At 40.1% G+C, this 17,789-nt stretch overlaps 1 protein-coding gene across 4 annotated transcripts in view; it reads right to left on the bottom strand.

Annotated features, from left to right (window-relative positions):
• The window catches only part of LOC308619474 (uncharacterized protein), a 47,898-nt gene that overhangs the window by 4,572 nt on the left and 25,537 nt on the right, over positions 1 to 17,789 (bottom strand). For 2 of the 4 annotated variants that reach the window (XR_014016187.1, XR_014016188.1), the window contains exons 6-10: positions 14,259 to 14,355; positions 11,875 to 11,937; positions 8,486 to 8,586; positions 5,639 to 5,712; positions 3,614 to 3,729 (exon numbers count right to left, since the gene is read on the bottom strand). Coding sequence is in view for 1 of the 4 variants with exons in the window: in XM_081238307.1 (XP_081094433.1) it covers positions 3,693 to 3,729; positions 5,639 to 5,712; positions 8,486 to 8,586; positions 11,875 to 11,937; positions 14,259 to 14,355 (372 nt within the window). In the remaining 3 variants the exon portion in view is untranslated. Of the gene's footprint in view, positions 1 to 1,260; positions 3,730 to 5,638; positions 5,713 to 8,485; positions 8,587 to 11,874; positions 11,938 to 14,258; positions 14,356 to 17,789 lie in introns of those variants that run through there. The other 2 variants (XM_081238307.1, XR_014016189.1) reach the window with 2 other exon arrangements.

Below are 17,789 nucleotides of genomic sequence, written 5' to 3'. Positions count from 1 at the left end.
AGCTTCCAGTTTGGATTCCTCGTTAGAAGAGCTGTACTTTGAAAAAGCATTGAAGAAGATTAGCCTCAGGACAAGAGTAATTTAAAGACTGATCAAGAAGAGAGGGGGTTGGGACTTCCCTGGTGGTGCACTGGTTGGGAGTCTGCCTGCCAATGCAGGGGACACGGGTTCGAACCCTGGTCCGGGAAGATCCCACATGCCGCTGAGCAACTGGGCCTGTGCGCCACAACTACTGAGCCTGTGCTCTGGAGCCCGCAAGCCAGAACTACTGAGCCCACATGCCACAACTACTGAAGCTCGCGCACCTAGAGCCAATGCTCCCCAACAAGAGAAGCCACCGCAATGAGAAGCCCACGCACCGCAATGAAGAGTAGACCCCGCTCTCAGCAACTAGAGAAAGCCCGTGCGCAGCAACAAAGACCCAATGCAGCCAAAAATTAAATAAATGAATAAAAAAGAAGAAGAAAGGGGTTGGAAGTTTAATGTTTAGCACCTACTACGCCCCATCCATAAACGCTTTAAATTCTCACTTTTAATGTGTCAGCCACCTCCTAGACACTGGTTCCTGGCTGCAGAATACTGAGCACATAAAAGAAGGTGGTGGGGGAAATAGAGAAATCTACGAGTAATCTGGGTGAAAGAAACAGACGGATTACAAGGAATAAAAAAACACAGTGGTTTCAAATTTTCTGGTCTGGGAGACAAGTGAAACAGAACGGTTCCTGGAAAATGAGAGACAGGAAAGTCATGGTGAGAAACTGAGTCTGAGACAAGCTGTCGCTGAGGTGTCAGAAGGACACCCCTGTGAAGAGCTTTCTTACAGAAAGCTTACGTCCCCAGCTGTCTTTGCTCACACTTGGGTGGGGTCTGGTGGAAGCACATTCCAGTCTCATCTGTCACATGCACAGACAACAGTGCTGTGTGAAACAACTATCTATACTATGGTACCAGCTTTGCAGGGAAAGAGGTGGATACTCAGGAAAATTAAATGGCCTTACTTACATTCTTACACTAAAGAAGAACTAGCCCTTCTCAGCATGAAGGTAAGTCCTAGGGGTGGCTGAAACAAACAGTCAAGGTCCCCAAAGTTCTAGAGTTGCGCTGTGCAATGTGGTAGCCACCAGCCACATGTAACTATTGAAATTAAGTAAGCAAAATGAAAAAATAGTTTTCTCGGTCACATTAGACACATTTTAAGTGCTCACTAGCCACATGTGGCTAGTGTCTACCATATTGGATAGTGAACATGTAGAACGGAGAGTTCTGTTGCAGAGCACTGTTCTAGATCGGGGGTGGCCACCAAACTCTCTTCCGAGTTATAAATAGTTTAGGCTTGCAGGCCATACCACTTCTGTTATAACTACTCAACAATGCCACTGTAGTATGAAAGCAGCGATAGAAAATACATCAGTGAGTGGGTGTGGTGGCTCTGTTCCAATAAAAATAGTTGCAAAAACAGGTGGCTAACATGGACCATAGTGTGCTGACACCTGTTCTAGGACATGGAGCAAAGAACAGACCATTTTAACCTGGAGTATTAAGGGGGAGATTTTCAAGTCTATCATGCCAAGAAAAATGAACATGCCATTTGATTTTGAGCCTACCTTATAGGTAGGCTTTATAAGTCTACCTGACTTAATATGAAAAAGTTATCTTCCAGGACGTGACTATAATAACCTATTAGATAAACGTAGTTTTACCCACTTGAATATTAAAGACAATGATCTAAGACCATGTCAAAACAACGATTTTGGTTTCATCACAATTGATGATGGACTTTCTTTCTGACCTGTTTAGCCAAATGACTTGGGCATCTTATACTGCTTCTGGTTTACAAGAGTTGGACAAAGTCATCAGCACAGTGATTCTTATCTTGTTTTGTCTAAAAGGGCAAATCAAGCAACAGTGATAACACAATGATAATGACTACCACATTAGCACATAGAGCTTTGTTTTGTTTTTTTTGCGGTACACGGGCCTCTCACTGCTTTGGCCTCTCCCGTCTCGGAGCACAGGCTCCAGACGCGCAGGCTCAGCGGCCATGGCTCACGGGCCCAGCCGCTCCGCAGCATGTGGGATCTTCCCAGACCGGGGCACGAACCCGTGTCCCCTGCATCGGCAGGCGGACTCTCAACCACTGCGCCACCAGGGAAGCCCCCTTTTGACTTTTTCTTTAAAGATTCAAGTTTTTATTTTTAAAGCAAGACCTGCAGTTCTCATTTTGTTGCTATGAGTATCAGTAATTAGCAAAGCATTTCCTGACTTGTTCCAAAAAGGAGTTAGAAGATTCCGCTAAACCCATGGAAGAACAAGAACCAATAAGAGTACAGTAACTTTAAATATAGTACAATTTTGTCAGTTATAGCTCAATAAAGTAAAAAAAAAAAAGAGTAAAATATAAAATAGCTGGGGCTATTAGGATATGGCCAAAATGAGTAGGAAAAAAAATCAAATGAGCTCAGGAGAGAGATTAGTAACAAAATGCATTTTCTGATAACAGCAACTTTTACTGAGTTTTTACGTATTCAACCATTTTTATGAACCATGAGGAAATTCAGGTTAAAAAATTCTTGTTAGCAGAATTCTTTACAATTATTCTCAAAATTTATCACAACAACTTTTAATTCACTTGACCACCTTGCCTTACTGTGCTCCAAAATTATGGACGTACACATATATAATATATATTATGTATACTATATATACTATAATACTATAAACTATGTACTATAGTATATAATGCATGTAATATACACGTGTATATGTGTATCAAGTCATATTTGTTCATATATACATATACAAATGTATGTATATATGTGTGCATGTATACACACACACGTCATATTAAGTACCATTGGAGAATTTATTTAAAGAAGATTGAATAAATACAGTCACACCAGTAATTAACACTTCTAAATTTTCATTGTAGAATAAGATCAATGTCTTCTATTTTATATTTAAATAGATATATTTAAATAAATATATAAATATGTCATGTCATATGGCTTATATGCCTTTAGGAAATCCAATTCAATTAATCAATGATATTATCGGGTGTTTTATATGAGCTTTTTAAAAATTAAAGGCACATCTATATCACACTATCTCAAGTTAGCATTGAATTTGGATCAGAAACATGTCCTACTTTAATAACAGTAAAATAGAATTTGCACTGAACCAGTGTTCTGTATGCTATATCAAAGCTACGTATACTCAGCGACACGTTTACAGGATTATAGAAATTTTCATCCAATGGGAATAGTATGGTATTTTCAGAAGAAACTGATTAATGATTGAATGAATAAATAACGTGTTCAATATTTTTGTCTGTCTCTCTAGCCTCCTACCTACCATTCCAACATGTAAACAACATGAGTGCTGAGGCCGTATCTCTAATTTAGGGTTGTTACCCAGGGCCTAATACAGTGTCTACATAATTTTAGCAAGGTACTCAACAGAACATGAATAGTTTTGAATAAACAGATTAATTAAAAGAAAACAGTGTTAACTCATGCGCTAAAGTTGAATCAAATAAAAGTACCTAGGCTAAAACTCAAAGTACATGTTCAATGTTCTATAATTTCAAAAACAAACCCCTGTGTATAATGCATACCTACTGTTACAGTCAATGACTTCTTCATCTGGTTTCACAAATGTATCATAGTCCACCTGGAGGCTGGGATCAACCACTGTCACTTGAGTAAGTTCCAAACCTTTGGCTGTATAGCACTATAAAGATGGAACTATTAAATTTAAACATCATATTGGGCAAACATATTTTAACATCTTAGATATCTTAAAGGAATATTTCTAACTGGAATATACAATCTAACCCTATCATTCAGTTTTGCTAACAAAAGCCAGTGTGTGGATCTGATGGTCATATAAAAGATGATCCAAGCTTTAATTTTTTCCTTAATGTTGGTAATATTTCTGCTAATAAAAATAATTTCATTTTCTTGGCTTAGGCTTTACAATTATTTTCATTAGAGGTCAGTGCTATCCAAAAGAACCTTCTGTGAAGATGAAATGTTCTATTTCTGTCCTGTCCAATATGGTAGCCACCAGCCACAAGTGGGGATTGAGTATGTGAAATATGGCTACTATGACTGAGGAACTAAATTTTTAATTGTTTTTTTTTCCTTTTTGCAGTACGCGGGCTTCTCATTGTTGTGGCCTCTCCCGTTGCGGAGCACAGGCTCCGGACGCGCAGGCTCAGCGGCCATGGCTCACGGGCCTAGCCGCTCCGCGGCATGTGGGATCTTCCTGGTCCGGGGCACGAACCCATGTGCCCTGCATCAGCAGGCGGACTCTCAACCACTGCGCCATCAGGGAAGCCCTAAATTTTTAATTTAATTTAATTTTTTATTGAGGTAACATTGTTTTATAACATTATATAAGTTTCATGTGTACAACATTATATTTTGACTTCTATAAACACTACAGCACACTGCACCACCAAAAATTTTGTTTTCATTCATCACCATACAGTTGACCCCCTTTACCCATTTTGCCCTCCCCCGCTTCCCCTCTGGTAACTGCTACTCTGTTCTCTATACCGACATGTTTGTTTGCTAGTGGATACCATAGTGGACAATGCAGTTATAAACCTTGTTGAATGAAAAAAAAATCATTTGATTTCTAAGCCAGAAGCAGCTTTCATTGTCTGCAATTAAAAATCTAAGCTTAAAAACTCCACAAATCTGCTTTCCAAATATGCCACAGGGAACAAAAATTTAATTTTATGTTTTGTTAAAGATGACTGTTCACATAATGTTCGACATATACAAAGCACTTTGCCATATATTAGTGTATCTGATTCTCACCATCACTGTCGGATTGTTATTAACCTCATAATTTACAGATTGGAGCATCCGGGAGACTTGCCTGATAAGCAGTGGAGCTTCCGAGGTCTCATGATTCCAAGTTCTGTTTTTCCCCTACTGTTTAGTATTGATTCTCATATGAAAGAAGATAACTCCCTATAAATATTTTACTGTCTCTATAAAAACAATAGTTTTTTAAAAATTAAAGCTTTTATGCTGATTTGGGGGATAACAGTAGTACTCATAACATTTTCCACCGGTGTAATTTCAGCAATGTAATGAGTAGGACAAGCAGTGACTATATATAAAGAAAAATTAATAAGTAAAAGAAAGAGGATCATGGGCCAACTCCTGGCTCCATCACCAAGTGCAGGTATCCCACCAAGTCACTTAACTCTTTTCAGCTTCAGTTGCTTCATCTGAAAATGTGTGAACAACATCACAGCGCTGTGTGGGACTGAGAGAGCGAGCCTGGGAACGTTCTTTACACATGCATAAATAAGGCAAAACATACCACCAGCGTACCACCTCACAATTCACGGCAAATACACCGTGATTCCCGCTGCAGGGTGGGAACTTGACAGAAGTCTTCACAAAGCCTTCTAGGTTTTCTTTTTGGTCATGAACGTGAAGCTGAAGCAAACACTGCCAAATAAGTTACTGTACGTTTTGGCAAGAGCAACTAAGCTCATAAAAATTTCATCAACTGAAAATTAGTGGATTATACCAAATGCTTATGGATCCCCAAGGTCTGCGCAGGAGGCAGCAACTCTGGTTCTGAAACAAGCAGCATTCTGGGGAACAAGCCCTACCTTGGCAACCTGACACCCGGGGGATCCAAGGATACCTTCACAACAGCTGTGCCGCCTTTCTGAGCCACCAAGAACTGCAAACCACACGAAAAGTAAAAATCAAAACAGGCAAGCTTGACAAGGCGGAGTGGCTAACTCCCAGAGCGTCTCACTCACAAGCATCTTTAAGACCGCACCATGCAAGCGATCTGATGTAAAGTCTAAAACTCTGCATGGTTGCTTTTCTAGCTATTATGTAACAAACAGGAAACACTGACTCCTAGAAGCCGAGTTCTCAGAGGCTGCACTTTGAAGGTGAATTATAATTACCAGTGTCTTGAATGCCTTTCTTCCCTTCCTCCCTTTGCTTCCCCATAACGTGGCCGGGCCCCTCAGCTCCTCTCCTGATGTCACTTCTTTATTCTGCTTTAACTCTATGTCAACCATCCTTTCAAAATATTCTCCTCCCTGACCTTCCCTCTTTGCTGAAGCCCCTGGATGATGGGCTCCAGCTACCGCCCTCTCCCTTCCTGCATGTGACCTGAGCAACGTCACCCAGTTACGTAGACTGAGACCGTAATAAAGATGTTGTCTCCAACCCTGGCTGGACCTCTGAAATCCCGACACCCTCTTCTTCCATTTTCCTTGGCCAGACACTTTGCACATTTTCACAGCAACAAGCCTAAGCCTTCTTCTCTCTTTTATCTCTCTCACACCTTCCATCTCACCTGTACCCTTACCTACCCCAAGCCCTTCTTCCCTCTGGCCTAAGGTAATATTCTCCCAACTGCTCCCTAAAAACCCCTCTGCCTGCAGTAGGTTTTGCACCAGTCTTCCTATAAAATGTGGTTAGATTAATCTTCCTCAAGCACATTTTTCATTACATCACTTTCCTCAAATGCTTCACTTGTACATTGCTGATCAAATGCCGATTTCTCAGGCTGGCACTGAAGACTCTTGCTTAACCAACCTTCTATTACTCATCCAATCCTGACATCTCACGGCTTTATCTTACCTTCTCCTGTGATGAGAAAGGGAGGCTGAGAACCAGTATTAGCAGAGCATCTGTTATAAGCCAGGAATTGGACACATCAGCTCACTAAACTGCCACACAAAGCTCATTCTATGAATATGGAAACAAAAGCTCAGAGAGCTTCAGAAACCTGCTCAAGGTCTCAGAGAAAGTAAGTGGTGAAACAGCCCAAAATCTCAGGTCCGCCAGCTCCAAAGTCCCATTCTGTTCATTACGCTGTGTCGTCTAGTTATTCCACACAGTAGTTAATCTGCTACTTTTATTCTCCTACAGTGTCTTCCTATTTTTCTTCCCTTTTGGAATTTATAGTCTCCCCACCCACTAAAACTAAGCCCTAAACACTTAAGTCAAACTTGTCTGATTTACTTTACTATTGATCCATTATTTTTATATTTATTCTATAATTCAATCACATCCACTGTTCCTCTCTACTTCCTCTGCCCTGCTTTATTTTCTTCATAGCAGTTATTATAATAGCTTTCATATTCATTTCCGTATCTGCATAAATAATTCATCTGTTCACCCATCTATCCACGCAGATATTGACAGCCTGTACGCATTAGGTACCATGCTAAGTGCCGGGGAGACATTCGGTCCCTCCGAGAGCTTACAGTCTTTTGAAGATGGCGGATAAATCGCTAAATCATTACAAAATGCAGTTGGGTGCTGTCAAAGGCAGTGACAGTCAAAGGCCCTCAAAGGTTGTGACAGAAGAGGGAGGACCTATTTTAGATCACGGGGTCGCGAAAGAACCTTGAGTAGGTCACATTTAAGGAGAGACCTAAAGGATGAGAAGGAACCAGCCGTGTGAAAAGGAGAGGAGACAGCAGGTTAGAAGGTTCCAGAAAGTTGGCCAGTGTGATAGGAAGGAAACTGTGGAAAGGGTACAAGATAGGGGAAAGAGGCCAAATTCGGCAGGGTTGACAAAGTTATTGAAGAGTTTTCATTAAAGCAAGGGAGTGATGTAAACAGAACTGTGATTTAAAAATTATTCTGGGGGTTGTTGGCTGAGAAGTAGCTTGGGGCAGGGGAGTGTAAGACTGGGAGGATGCTGCAGTAGCTTGGGAAGGAGATGAGGGTCTTGTGGCCCTGGTGGGGGGCAGCAGAGGTGGAGAAGAGACACTTTGGAGGTAACAGAACAAATGGGACGTGGACACCGCTGAGATGAAAGGGCGCACCAGGGAGTTCCCTGGCGGTCCAGTGGTTAGGACTCGGTGCCCTCAGTGCCGTGGCCTGGATTCAATCCTTGGTGGGGGAACTAAGGGCGCTGGCATAGGCAGAAAAAAAGAAAAAAGGGAAAAACAAAACAAAGGCCTTGAATGGGGGTGGGGGAGGGTGCACCGAGGGGAGACAGTGGTGACTGCACCCAGGTTTTTTTTGGTCTGAGTAGGGGAAAAAACCCATCTGAGTGGACTGTAGGGAATTTACTGTGCTGGAGAAGAAATGGGGGCTGGGTTGGGGGTGAGGAAGCAGGTATTCATCCTCACTCAGTGCAGGGCAGGGGCCAAGGAACTGAAGCCGTAAGCAATTATTCTAATGCTGGCCTGTGAAAAGCAGGTGAAGTCAGGAGGTAGCTGATTGACCTGAGGTCTTAAAAAGGCGGAAGAATCATCACAGCCATACTTCTTGAGCCAGCGAGCTCCAAAGTTAAGAAGTGATGGTTGGGAGTGTTTGTAATGGAAACTTTTGAATCAATACAGTTTCTCTTTACTGGGCTGTATTTAACAAATACACACTGAACTGAATACTTTATTCCACTTTTCTCCCCAGCGCTTTGGCACCAGCTCGTCAAGTAAATGAAATGGAATGACCAGATACTTGCCTTTATGACTCACCAGTCGGCCAAGGTGGTAGTGACATTCCTCTCTGCTGCTGTGTTTGCCTGCAGGAGCCACGCCATAGATCTTCCCACATCGACAGCACATCTTCCTAGGAGCTGAAACAGAACACGAAGTAGAGTTATTCATGAATAGATGCGGGGGGGGGGGCGGAAATGAGGACCTGAATGCAGAGACTTGCCTTTGCATTCCTGATCCTGTCGTGAGCACACACTCAGTGTGATCTCGAAGTAACAGGAAAAGGAACAGAATTATGCAAAGGAGTGTGTGCAGGTGAACTGCTTCCTGCATCAGGGCTGCCACTGCTCAAACAGGCATTCTCCCACCTGCTTCCAGAGTCAGCCCAACGCCAGGTAATTGTGGTTTTAGCACCACAAGTTGACTGTCACCAACTTGATCTGTCATCTACTCTAGTACATAGTAACTCCTGAATTAGGACCCATGTCTTCCTTTTAGACACATAGTGATCTGTTTGTTTATTGTCACTGAGAGTGTATCTGGGCTTTTCGCTAGACCCGTTTATGAATACTTGTTTTTATTAATGACCCTCAAACTGGCTCTGAGGACGATGATGACAGCAACTCTTTTATTTGGGTGTCTGTTATGCGATGATGAGGCAGGCACTGCACCAAGCACTTCAGATGCACTATTTTAACGGATTCTCATAGCTACTGATGGGGCAGCTACCATCATCTCATTATTCAGAGTGGGGAAGCCGACACTGGGAGAGTGACCCATGACTTACCCAGCACCCCGACCCAGATTTGCCTTTCTCCTTCAGAGCCCCGGTTCTTAACTGTTAAGTGTACTGCCTTCCAATGAGAGGATTTAAAGAAAGGTAAAGCAAATGGCGAAAATAATCCCAAGAGAGAAGTTCTAAAGATGCAAGAGATGAAGCTAAATATCTTCTAGCCAATGAAAAATACTTCTATAACTGCATTTCAAACTCTGATGGACCTAACATTTGACAGTTGTGTTAATGTTAAATATTCTCTTGTTATCTCTTTTCTCGGGGGAGAGGGAGTGGGATAAATATATTAACTAACTATGCCCAGTATTTGGAGAAAAGGCAAAATAATAAGACTAACTGTAAGTCTTTTTCTAAGAATTCCTAGTGAAAGGGTATGAAGTATACAGTACACAGCACTGCCTACATATGTCTAGGGGTAAAAGCAGAAGCTCCAGAGTCAGACTCCTTGGGTTCAAATCCTGGCTCTACCACTTATTTTCTGAGTGACCTTTGATAAATTATTTGACCTCTCCGAACCTTAGTTTCTTCATTTGTATAAATGGAGGTGGTAACAGTACTTACCTGAAATGGCTGCTAAGATTTAATAAAACTGATTACATAAATAAAGCACTTAGATACTGGGAATAAAATGAAATGGAAAGGGAAAGAAAATGAAATGCAACAATGCTTTTTTACCTGTAGCCTAATGATGCTGGCCATCATTTCTGGCCATGGCTGGCCACAAATCTTCTTTCCATTAGAAAATGTCAGAACACTGGGACTTTTATTTTTATTTATTTTTCATATTTATTTATTTGGCTGCACTGGGTCTTAGTTGTGGCACGTGGGATCTTCATTGTCGCATGCAGGATCTTCAGTTAGAGCATGGGACTTAGTTGTGGCACATGGGCTCTAGTTCCCTGACCAGGGATCAAACCTGGGCCCCCTGCATTGGGAGCGTGGAGTCTTAGCCACTGGACCACCAGGGAAGTCCCAGAACACTGGGACTTTTAGGGCTCCAGTCTTAGTGTGTAGAAAGGATAATTGTTGGACCCATATACATACGATCATTTACAAGAGTTTTTGTCATGCCTGGGTTTAAAAGAATATTTCCTGGTTTGTCAGGGTTGGGTTGGGGGTAGTTATTTTCACGGAACTGTTCTTCAGTTAGAAGGTAGTCTTTAAGATGTCTGTAGAGAATAATTCCTATGAGCACTAAGAGAAAAAGAAAAGCTGTTCAATAAAATTTAAATTGCTTTTTTTTTCCTTTTTAAGTAGTGGTAAGGTTAGAATCTACTAACCCTTTTAGATATGAAATGCTAGGATTCTGCCTAACATTAAGTATGACAGTAGTCTAAAAGAATCCAAGTCTTCGTGTCCTTCAATAAGAGCCACAACAAATCAATATTGTTTCCTGGATCATGTGATGTCCTAAGCTTTGGGCGAGAGATGGGAAAGTTAAAATTATATCAGTAATAGCTGGTGCATATTAAGCAGGCCAAAACCTGTTCTAAGCATGTTGATTTAAACTTTACATTAAGCCAGAATGGCAAGTGAACTGACTTCACTTTTACAGATGAATTAGATGAGGCTCAGAAAAGTAAGGACATATGAACAAAGTCACACAGCACAGTTGATACACAAACCCAGGCCTTCTGGTTCGAGATCTTGCGTAACAGTTCTTAATACTCACTCAGATAAGAAAAGTACAAAGTCTTACAAGCAGGAGGCAATGGGAACCCTGATGACTCTCACAAAGGCAAAATAGCTCAAAGATCTCTTCCCAACACCAGTAACCCAGTCCCAGATCCCCTCACTCTAATGAGCTCTGGAGAAAGTTTCTCTAATTTATTATTAAAAGCTTTAGCAGGGCCTCCCTGGTGGCGCAGTGGTTGAGAGTCCGCCTGCCGATGCAGGGGATACGGGTTCGTGCCCCGGTCTGGGAGGATCCCATATGCCGCGGAGCAGCTGGGCCCGTGAGCCATGGCCGCTGGGCCTGCGCATCCGGAGCCTGTGCTCTGCAACGGGAGAGGCCACAAGAGTGAGAGGCCCGCATACCGCAAAAAGAAAAAAAAAAAAAAAAAAAAAAAAAAGCTTTAGCAGAATTTACTAGACATGCTTTAGCAAACTCTTTTGTAAAACGAAAAACTTTGTTACGAGAAGTATTAAGAGATTCTAAAAGCATCTATGTTGTTTCAATTCTTACATGAGGCTTTTTTTTTTAAAGAGAAGCACAACCATCTGGTTTTATTCAAAATACAACCAAATTGTTTTCTCTACCTTCTTTCTTGTTATAAATTCAGACTTTGAGGCTGTACCCAGACCCACTGAATCAGAATCTGCATTTTTAACAAGATTTCCAGGTAATTCCAATGCAGGTAGAGTTTGAAAATTTGAGCAGCACTACTCTTGCTGACTAGACACATGTTAACTACCAAAAGAAAAAACAAAGTTGAGAATTCTATCCAAATATTACTTAAATCAAAGTCCATTTTTTCATCTCCAATTTATACAAGCTTTTAAAAAGGATAGCACATGTACAAAGTATGCAGCTGATCCTTCACAAACACAACAGTTTAATAGCTGCAGTCTACCAAATTTACTTCCCCTTTAAGGTCACAACTGCAAGGGCCTATCATTATCACAGTAAGCTTACCGTTTTTCTTTTCCTTCTTTTTCAATCCAGTTGTCTTATTGTTGTTACTGCTTCCAGACACATCTAAAACATATAAGAACTTTTCTCCTGAGATGAACTATTTTTATCTACTTCATAAAAACATACAGAACATAAAAAGGTCTACAGTATAATGAAATATTTCTTTTTCTTTTAAAACATCCATGTGAGGGCAAACATCTTCATAACCAATTCCAAACTGGGAAAAAGTCATATCTACTCAACTACTAAAAAGATCAGGATTTCACATTTGCTAAAACTAATACATTTTGACTACTGGATAGAGTGTGTCTAAATTTGAGTCACTGAGTTTTATACCATCATTTACCACAACTGTAACAGCTTGCAAACCATTTCTATTTTCATTGGGAATATTTAAAATATGTACTTAGACCTGCATGTTCTATTTCCATGGGCTATATTTAGTATGAGAAAAGAGGGGGGGGAAGCTAGAATGCCATGAAAATACTAATCTAAGAGATCTCGTATATTTTAATACATGTATTTAAGTCTACTTAAAGTGCTGTACATTAAAAAAAATGCCATAAAGGAACCACAGATGAACACTTTTTATATTCTTGAGAATGGAAAAGACTTTCAAAGCATGACACAAAACCCAGAAACCAATAAAAAAGAGATTGATTACACTTTGAAAATAACCTCTATATTATAAAAAAAAGTATAAACAAGGCTGATGCGCAAGTGACAAACTGAAGAAAATATCTGCAGTATATTAAAAGAGAATATGTAAAAGGCTGTCCCAAATGAATAGGACAATTTATAAAGGGGGGGCAGAAGGATACAACGAACAAACTTAAAAAGAGAGAGAAATAAACATCTTCAACTTCGTAGGAATAAAAGATATTAAAATAACCTTTTTAAAAATATACCTTCATACTCTGAAATAGGATAAATAAGAAAGTTTGGCAGGGTATGAGGAAAACCACATACTCCACCATTAGTGGGCGATGTAAATGGACAAACCCTTTCTGGGGTAGTTAACAATATTTACCAGGGCTTCCCTGGTGGCACAGTGGTTAAGAATCCGCCTGCCAATGCAGGGGAGAAGGGTTCGAGCCCTGGTCCGGGAAGATCCCACATGCTGCGGAACAACTAAGCCCGTGTGCCACAATTACTGAGCCTGTGCTCTAGAGCCCATGAGCCACAACTACTGAGCCCGCATGCCACAACTACTGAAACCCATGAGCCTAGGGCCTGTGCTCTGCAACAAGAGAAGCCACCGCAATAAGAAGCCCATGCACTGCAATGAAGAGTAGCCCCCACTTGCCGCAACTAGAGAAAAGCCCTCGCGCAGCAATGAAGACCCAATGCAGCCAAAAAAAACACAAAAAAACAAAAAAATCCAATATTTACCAATTTTAAACATACAGACCCTTTCTGCTAGCTTCTCTGTGTATAGGAATTTATGCTAAAGATACATATGTTCGGGTTTAAGTAAATGTTAATGTGTTAACATGCCCACACATATTTATCACAGAATTTATACTCAAAAAAAAATGTAAGCAATCTAAATACCCAAAGGCGTTTAGTTCATCTATATTATAGATTCCATATATTGGAATATTTATAGTATAGGTTGTATACAATAGAGTTTCATGCAGTCTTTAAAAAATATGATACAGATCTAGATATGAACGTGGATTCCAGGTTAACTGACAAAAGACTTCTATGATACCTTACTGAGTAAAAAAAGTTAGACACACTGTATATAAAATGATTGTATTCATGAATATTATATATATCTCTGTAGTCATGTAAAGGAGGGTCTATATAAGAGATGTGGAAGACAGTTGTCTTTGACTGTTTTTTTAAAAGATGTTTTTCTGTATTATTTGAACTCATGCCACGTATTCTCAACTGGGGTGGTACTGCCCCCAGAGGAGTAAAATTGGCTCTTGAGGAATGAAAAAAATCTTAGCTATTACAATAGTATGTGGCTTTACAAAACCCAATTTAACTGATAAAATATTATCCCTCAGTACTTCATTTTACTGGGGGTGAAGGAGGTAGAAAAAATAGGTTTATTAGGGGAAAAATATTGATTTTTAAAAAGTTGAGAAGTACTGATACTATTCCACATGGAGGTGAATTACTTTTATAACCAGAAATCAAATTTAAATATATCAGTGATAACCTCTTTCAGTGAGGTTATATTTACATCTAAGTTCAAGGCTAACTTGTTACTTTCAACAAAAAAATGCCACCTGCATGTTCGACTCAACAGAATATTTAAAACATACATTTCATTGAATATCTAAAAACAACCCTGCTAATGAAGAAAACACATTCAGTGTCAGGTGTTAATCACAACTTTTTATCTTATCACTTAATTGAAAAGATATTACCTTGGTCTCTCAGCTTCTTCAGAGTATTTCTTGCTATGTTCACATACATATTTCGACTGCTACAGCACTCATAAATGGCCTTTTCTTCTATTTTAGCCTAAATCACAAAGTGAATAATTAAATGAAAATATTAAATCCAAAGTCTATGAACAATAAATGTCATTTGCTATATAATGGATAAATATGGCAAAATACTTATCTAACTCAAAAGATGGGGGAAATGGTGCCACAAATAATAAGCAACTTATTTTACATTCTATGTTTATGTTTTGTGAGAAGAAAAAAAAAGCAAACTTAATCCCATGAATTTAATCCAAGAACCAGCCACTTATCTTCACAAACTAGAGACCACTGTATGTTTGCAGACAGTGCATGGTGCAAAGCCTCCACAAGCCTACAGTGTCATGAACTCATGTGAGTCTCAAAGCAAGGCCCTGACATTATCAGAGGCACATACTAGTATTCTCATTTAAAAGGTGAGGACACTGGGCTTCCTTGGTGGTGCAGTGATTGAGAGTCCGCCTGCCGATGCAGGGGACCCGGGTTCATGCCCCGGTCCGGGAAGATCCCACATGCCACGGAGCGGCTGGGCCCGTGAGCCACGGCTGCTGAGCCTGCGCATCCGGAGCCTGTGCTCCGCAACGGCAAAGGCCACAGCAGTGAGAGGCCCGCGTACCGCAAAAAAAAAAAAAAGGGTGAGGACACTAAGGCTCAAAGTGGCTAAATAATTTTCTTAAGATCACACAGCAAAGAAAAGACATGATTCTCTTTTCATTATCTTTCTTCTATAAGTTACTTTCCTAAATCCATTAATTACTATTTTTACACCAAAACTCATTAAGATAGGTCAGTAAAAAGGGATGAAACGAGAGAACCAAATGAATAATAAATTGTATATTATATTAATAATTTATTGTGCACCTAGTAGGTACAGGTCTGGAATAAGCTCGTTAAAAGTTTTCTCATTTAATCTTTATTGTGATTCTATGAGGATCACCAATTTATATGAGGAAACTGAGACCAAAGGAGTCAGTATCTTGCTTACTGTTGCAGAGCTAGAAATGGAATCCAGGTGTGCCCAAGTTCCGAAGCCAAGACTCTCCTCACTACACTAAACCATCCCAGAGTGAATGCCATAGGGAGGTTGGAAGACAGTACAGAAGACAAGACAGGGATACAGAAAAAGACAAAGCTGGAAGAAAAAGGGTAACATTTCTCTTTAAGAGGCTCCTTTTTTGTTTCTTTGCTTTGTCATTATTCTTTAACTTATACAGAATCCTAGAGGAGACAGACTTCTGGAATGGTAGGACAAGAACCTTCACAAACTGTCCCACAAAAACAATACAAATACTGGCAAAACAACTAAAACCAACCATTTCAAAACGCGGAAAATTAACCAAAGCCACAGAAGAAAACTGAAAATTGTCTAAGAGAAACTACTGAACCTTGGTAAGACAGTGGTGTCTCTAACATTTTAGCTTGAGGCTATTCCCACCCGCCTTTCTCCCCAGCTTAGTGGCACCATAGCTGCAAAAAATTGGCAGCCAGATAGCCCACAGAAAGGACAGAACTCTTTTAGAGCTACATTAAAGGCATCATCCCCAGAGCACAGTCAGTATTTTGTCCGAACAAGCAGTTCCTGGAAAAATCTCTATTCCCAGAGTGCCATGGGTATTTGTGGACTCAGAGTTCAGATCATGGGAGAAAAAAAAAAAAAACAACCTATCCCCAGAGTACTATCAAAACAATAGTAAATGGGTGGCAATATGGCAGCTACCTAAGGCTATGATTTCAGGCGGGTAAACAAAAACCTAACTAGGAATTTAAAAGGAAATCTTGGAGAACTAGATTTTGAAACTTTGAAAAGCTCTGACATATTCTTAGGGTGTAAAAGGTGACCCAAGGGGGCTTCCCTGGTGGAGCAGTGGTTGAGAGTCTGCCTGCTAATGCAGGGGACATGGATTCGAGCCCTGGTCTGGGAAGATCCAACATGCTGTGGAGCAACTAGGCCCGTGAGCCACAACTACTGAGCCTGTGCGTCTGGAGCCTGTGCTCTGCAACAAGAGAGGCCGCGATAGTGAGAGGCCCGCACACTGTGATGAAGAGTGGCCCCCACTTGCCACAACTAGAGAAAGCCCTCTCACCGGAACGAAGACCCAACACAGCAAAAATAAATTAGTAAATTAATAAACTCCTACCCCCAGCACCTTCTTTAAAAAAAAAAAAAGGTGACCCAAGAAAGACCTGGGAAAAGAGAAGCTCCCAATAACTCACTAGTGGCTGACCTTGAAACCCTGCACAACCAGGAAGTAAAAGCTAAGGCTGTCTTATAAACTGCAACAAGTTCGAAGGCACATAGATCCTCTTGTGGGAAGGGATAAAAAGGGTGGAAGACATACAGACAAGGCATTTAAGATACTTTTCTAACAAGTCATTGGCTGAGCACTAAATTGTACTGACACAGGATGACTCCTAAAATAAATAATAAAAGAACTTAAAAAAATGCCACCAGAGGACTTAAGTGTCCATACACTGGAAGCAATACAGAATCTACAGAATTAGTTCAGAAAAGTCAGTAAGGAAGTAAGTAGCAACAAGAAAAACAATTACAAGAACCTAGCAACAAAATAAATACCTATCTGACCCGACCCTAGAGTTATTATGATACATTATTTAACTGTATAGTTTTCTACAAAAAATCATGAGACATGTAAAGAAACAGGAAAGTATACCACTAACAGGAAGAAAAAAAGCAGCCAAGAGAAAATACTCCTGAGAAAGTCCAGATTTGGGACTTAGTAGACACAGACTTTAAATCAGCTATTGTAAATATGTTTTAAAAATTAATGGAATGATGTCTAGAGGATTAAAGGAAAGTGTGAAAATGATATTTCATCAAATACATAGTACCAATAAAGAGAAATAAAAATAGAAAAAAAAATTGAAGTTGTGGAGTTAAAAAGTACAAAAATTACATGAACAATTCACCATAGGGGCTCAACCACAGATATGAGCTAGCAGAAGAAATAATCAGGGAACCTAAAGATGGATCAATAGAGATGATTCAGCTTCAGGAGAAGAAAAAAGAAAAAGATAAAATGAACAAAGCCTCAGACGCCTGTGGGACACCATCAAACATACCTACATTCACATAATGTGAGTTCCAGAGGAAAAGGAGAAAGAAAGGAGCAGAAAAAATATTGAAGAAATAATTGCCCAAAACTTCCCAAATATTATGTAAAATATTAACCCATACATCCATGAAGCTCAACAAACTCCAAGTAGAATTTATTCACAGAGAGCCACACTTAGACATGTCACAGTCAAACTGATGAAAGTCAAAGACAAAAAGAAAATCTTGAAAATATCAATAGTAAGAGAAAAATGACATTATGTACAAAGGATCTTTAATAAGATTAAAAGCTGATTTCTCATCAGAAACCATGGAAACAGTGGAATGACATCTCAAAGTGTTGAAAGAAAAAGACTGTTAACCAAGAATTCTATACTCAACTAAATTTTTCCTTACAA

Source organism: Mesoplodon bidens (assembly GCF_964165515.1).
Source record: "Mesoplodon bidens genome assembly, chromosome: 6".
In the NCBI taxonomy this organism is placed as follows: domain Eukaryota; kingdom Metazoa; phylum Chordata; class Mammalia; order Artiodactyla; family Ziphiidae; genus Mesoplodon; species Mesoplodon bidens.
Note: the sequence above shows the minus strand (reverse complement) of the source record. Positions and strands in the feature narration are given on the sequence as shown.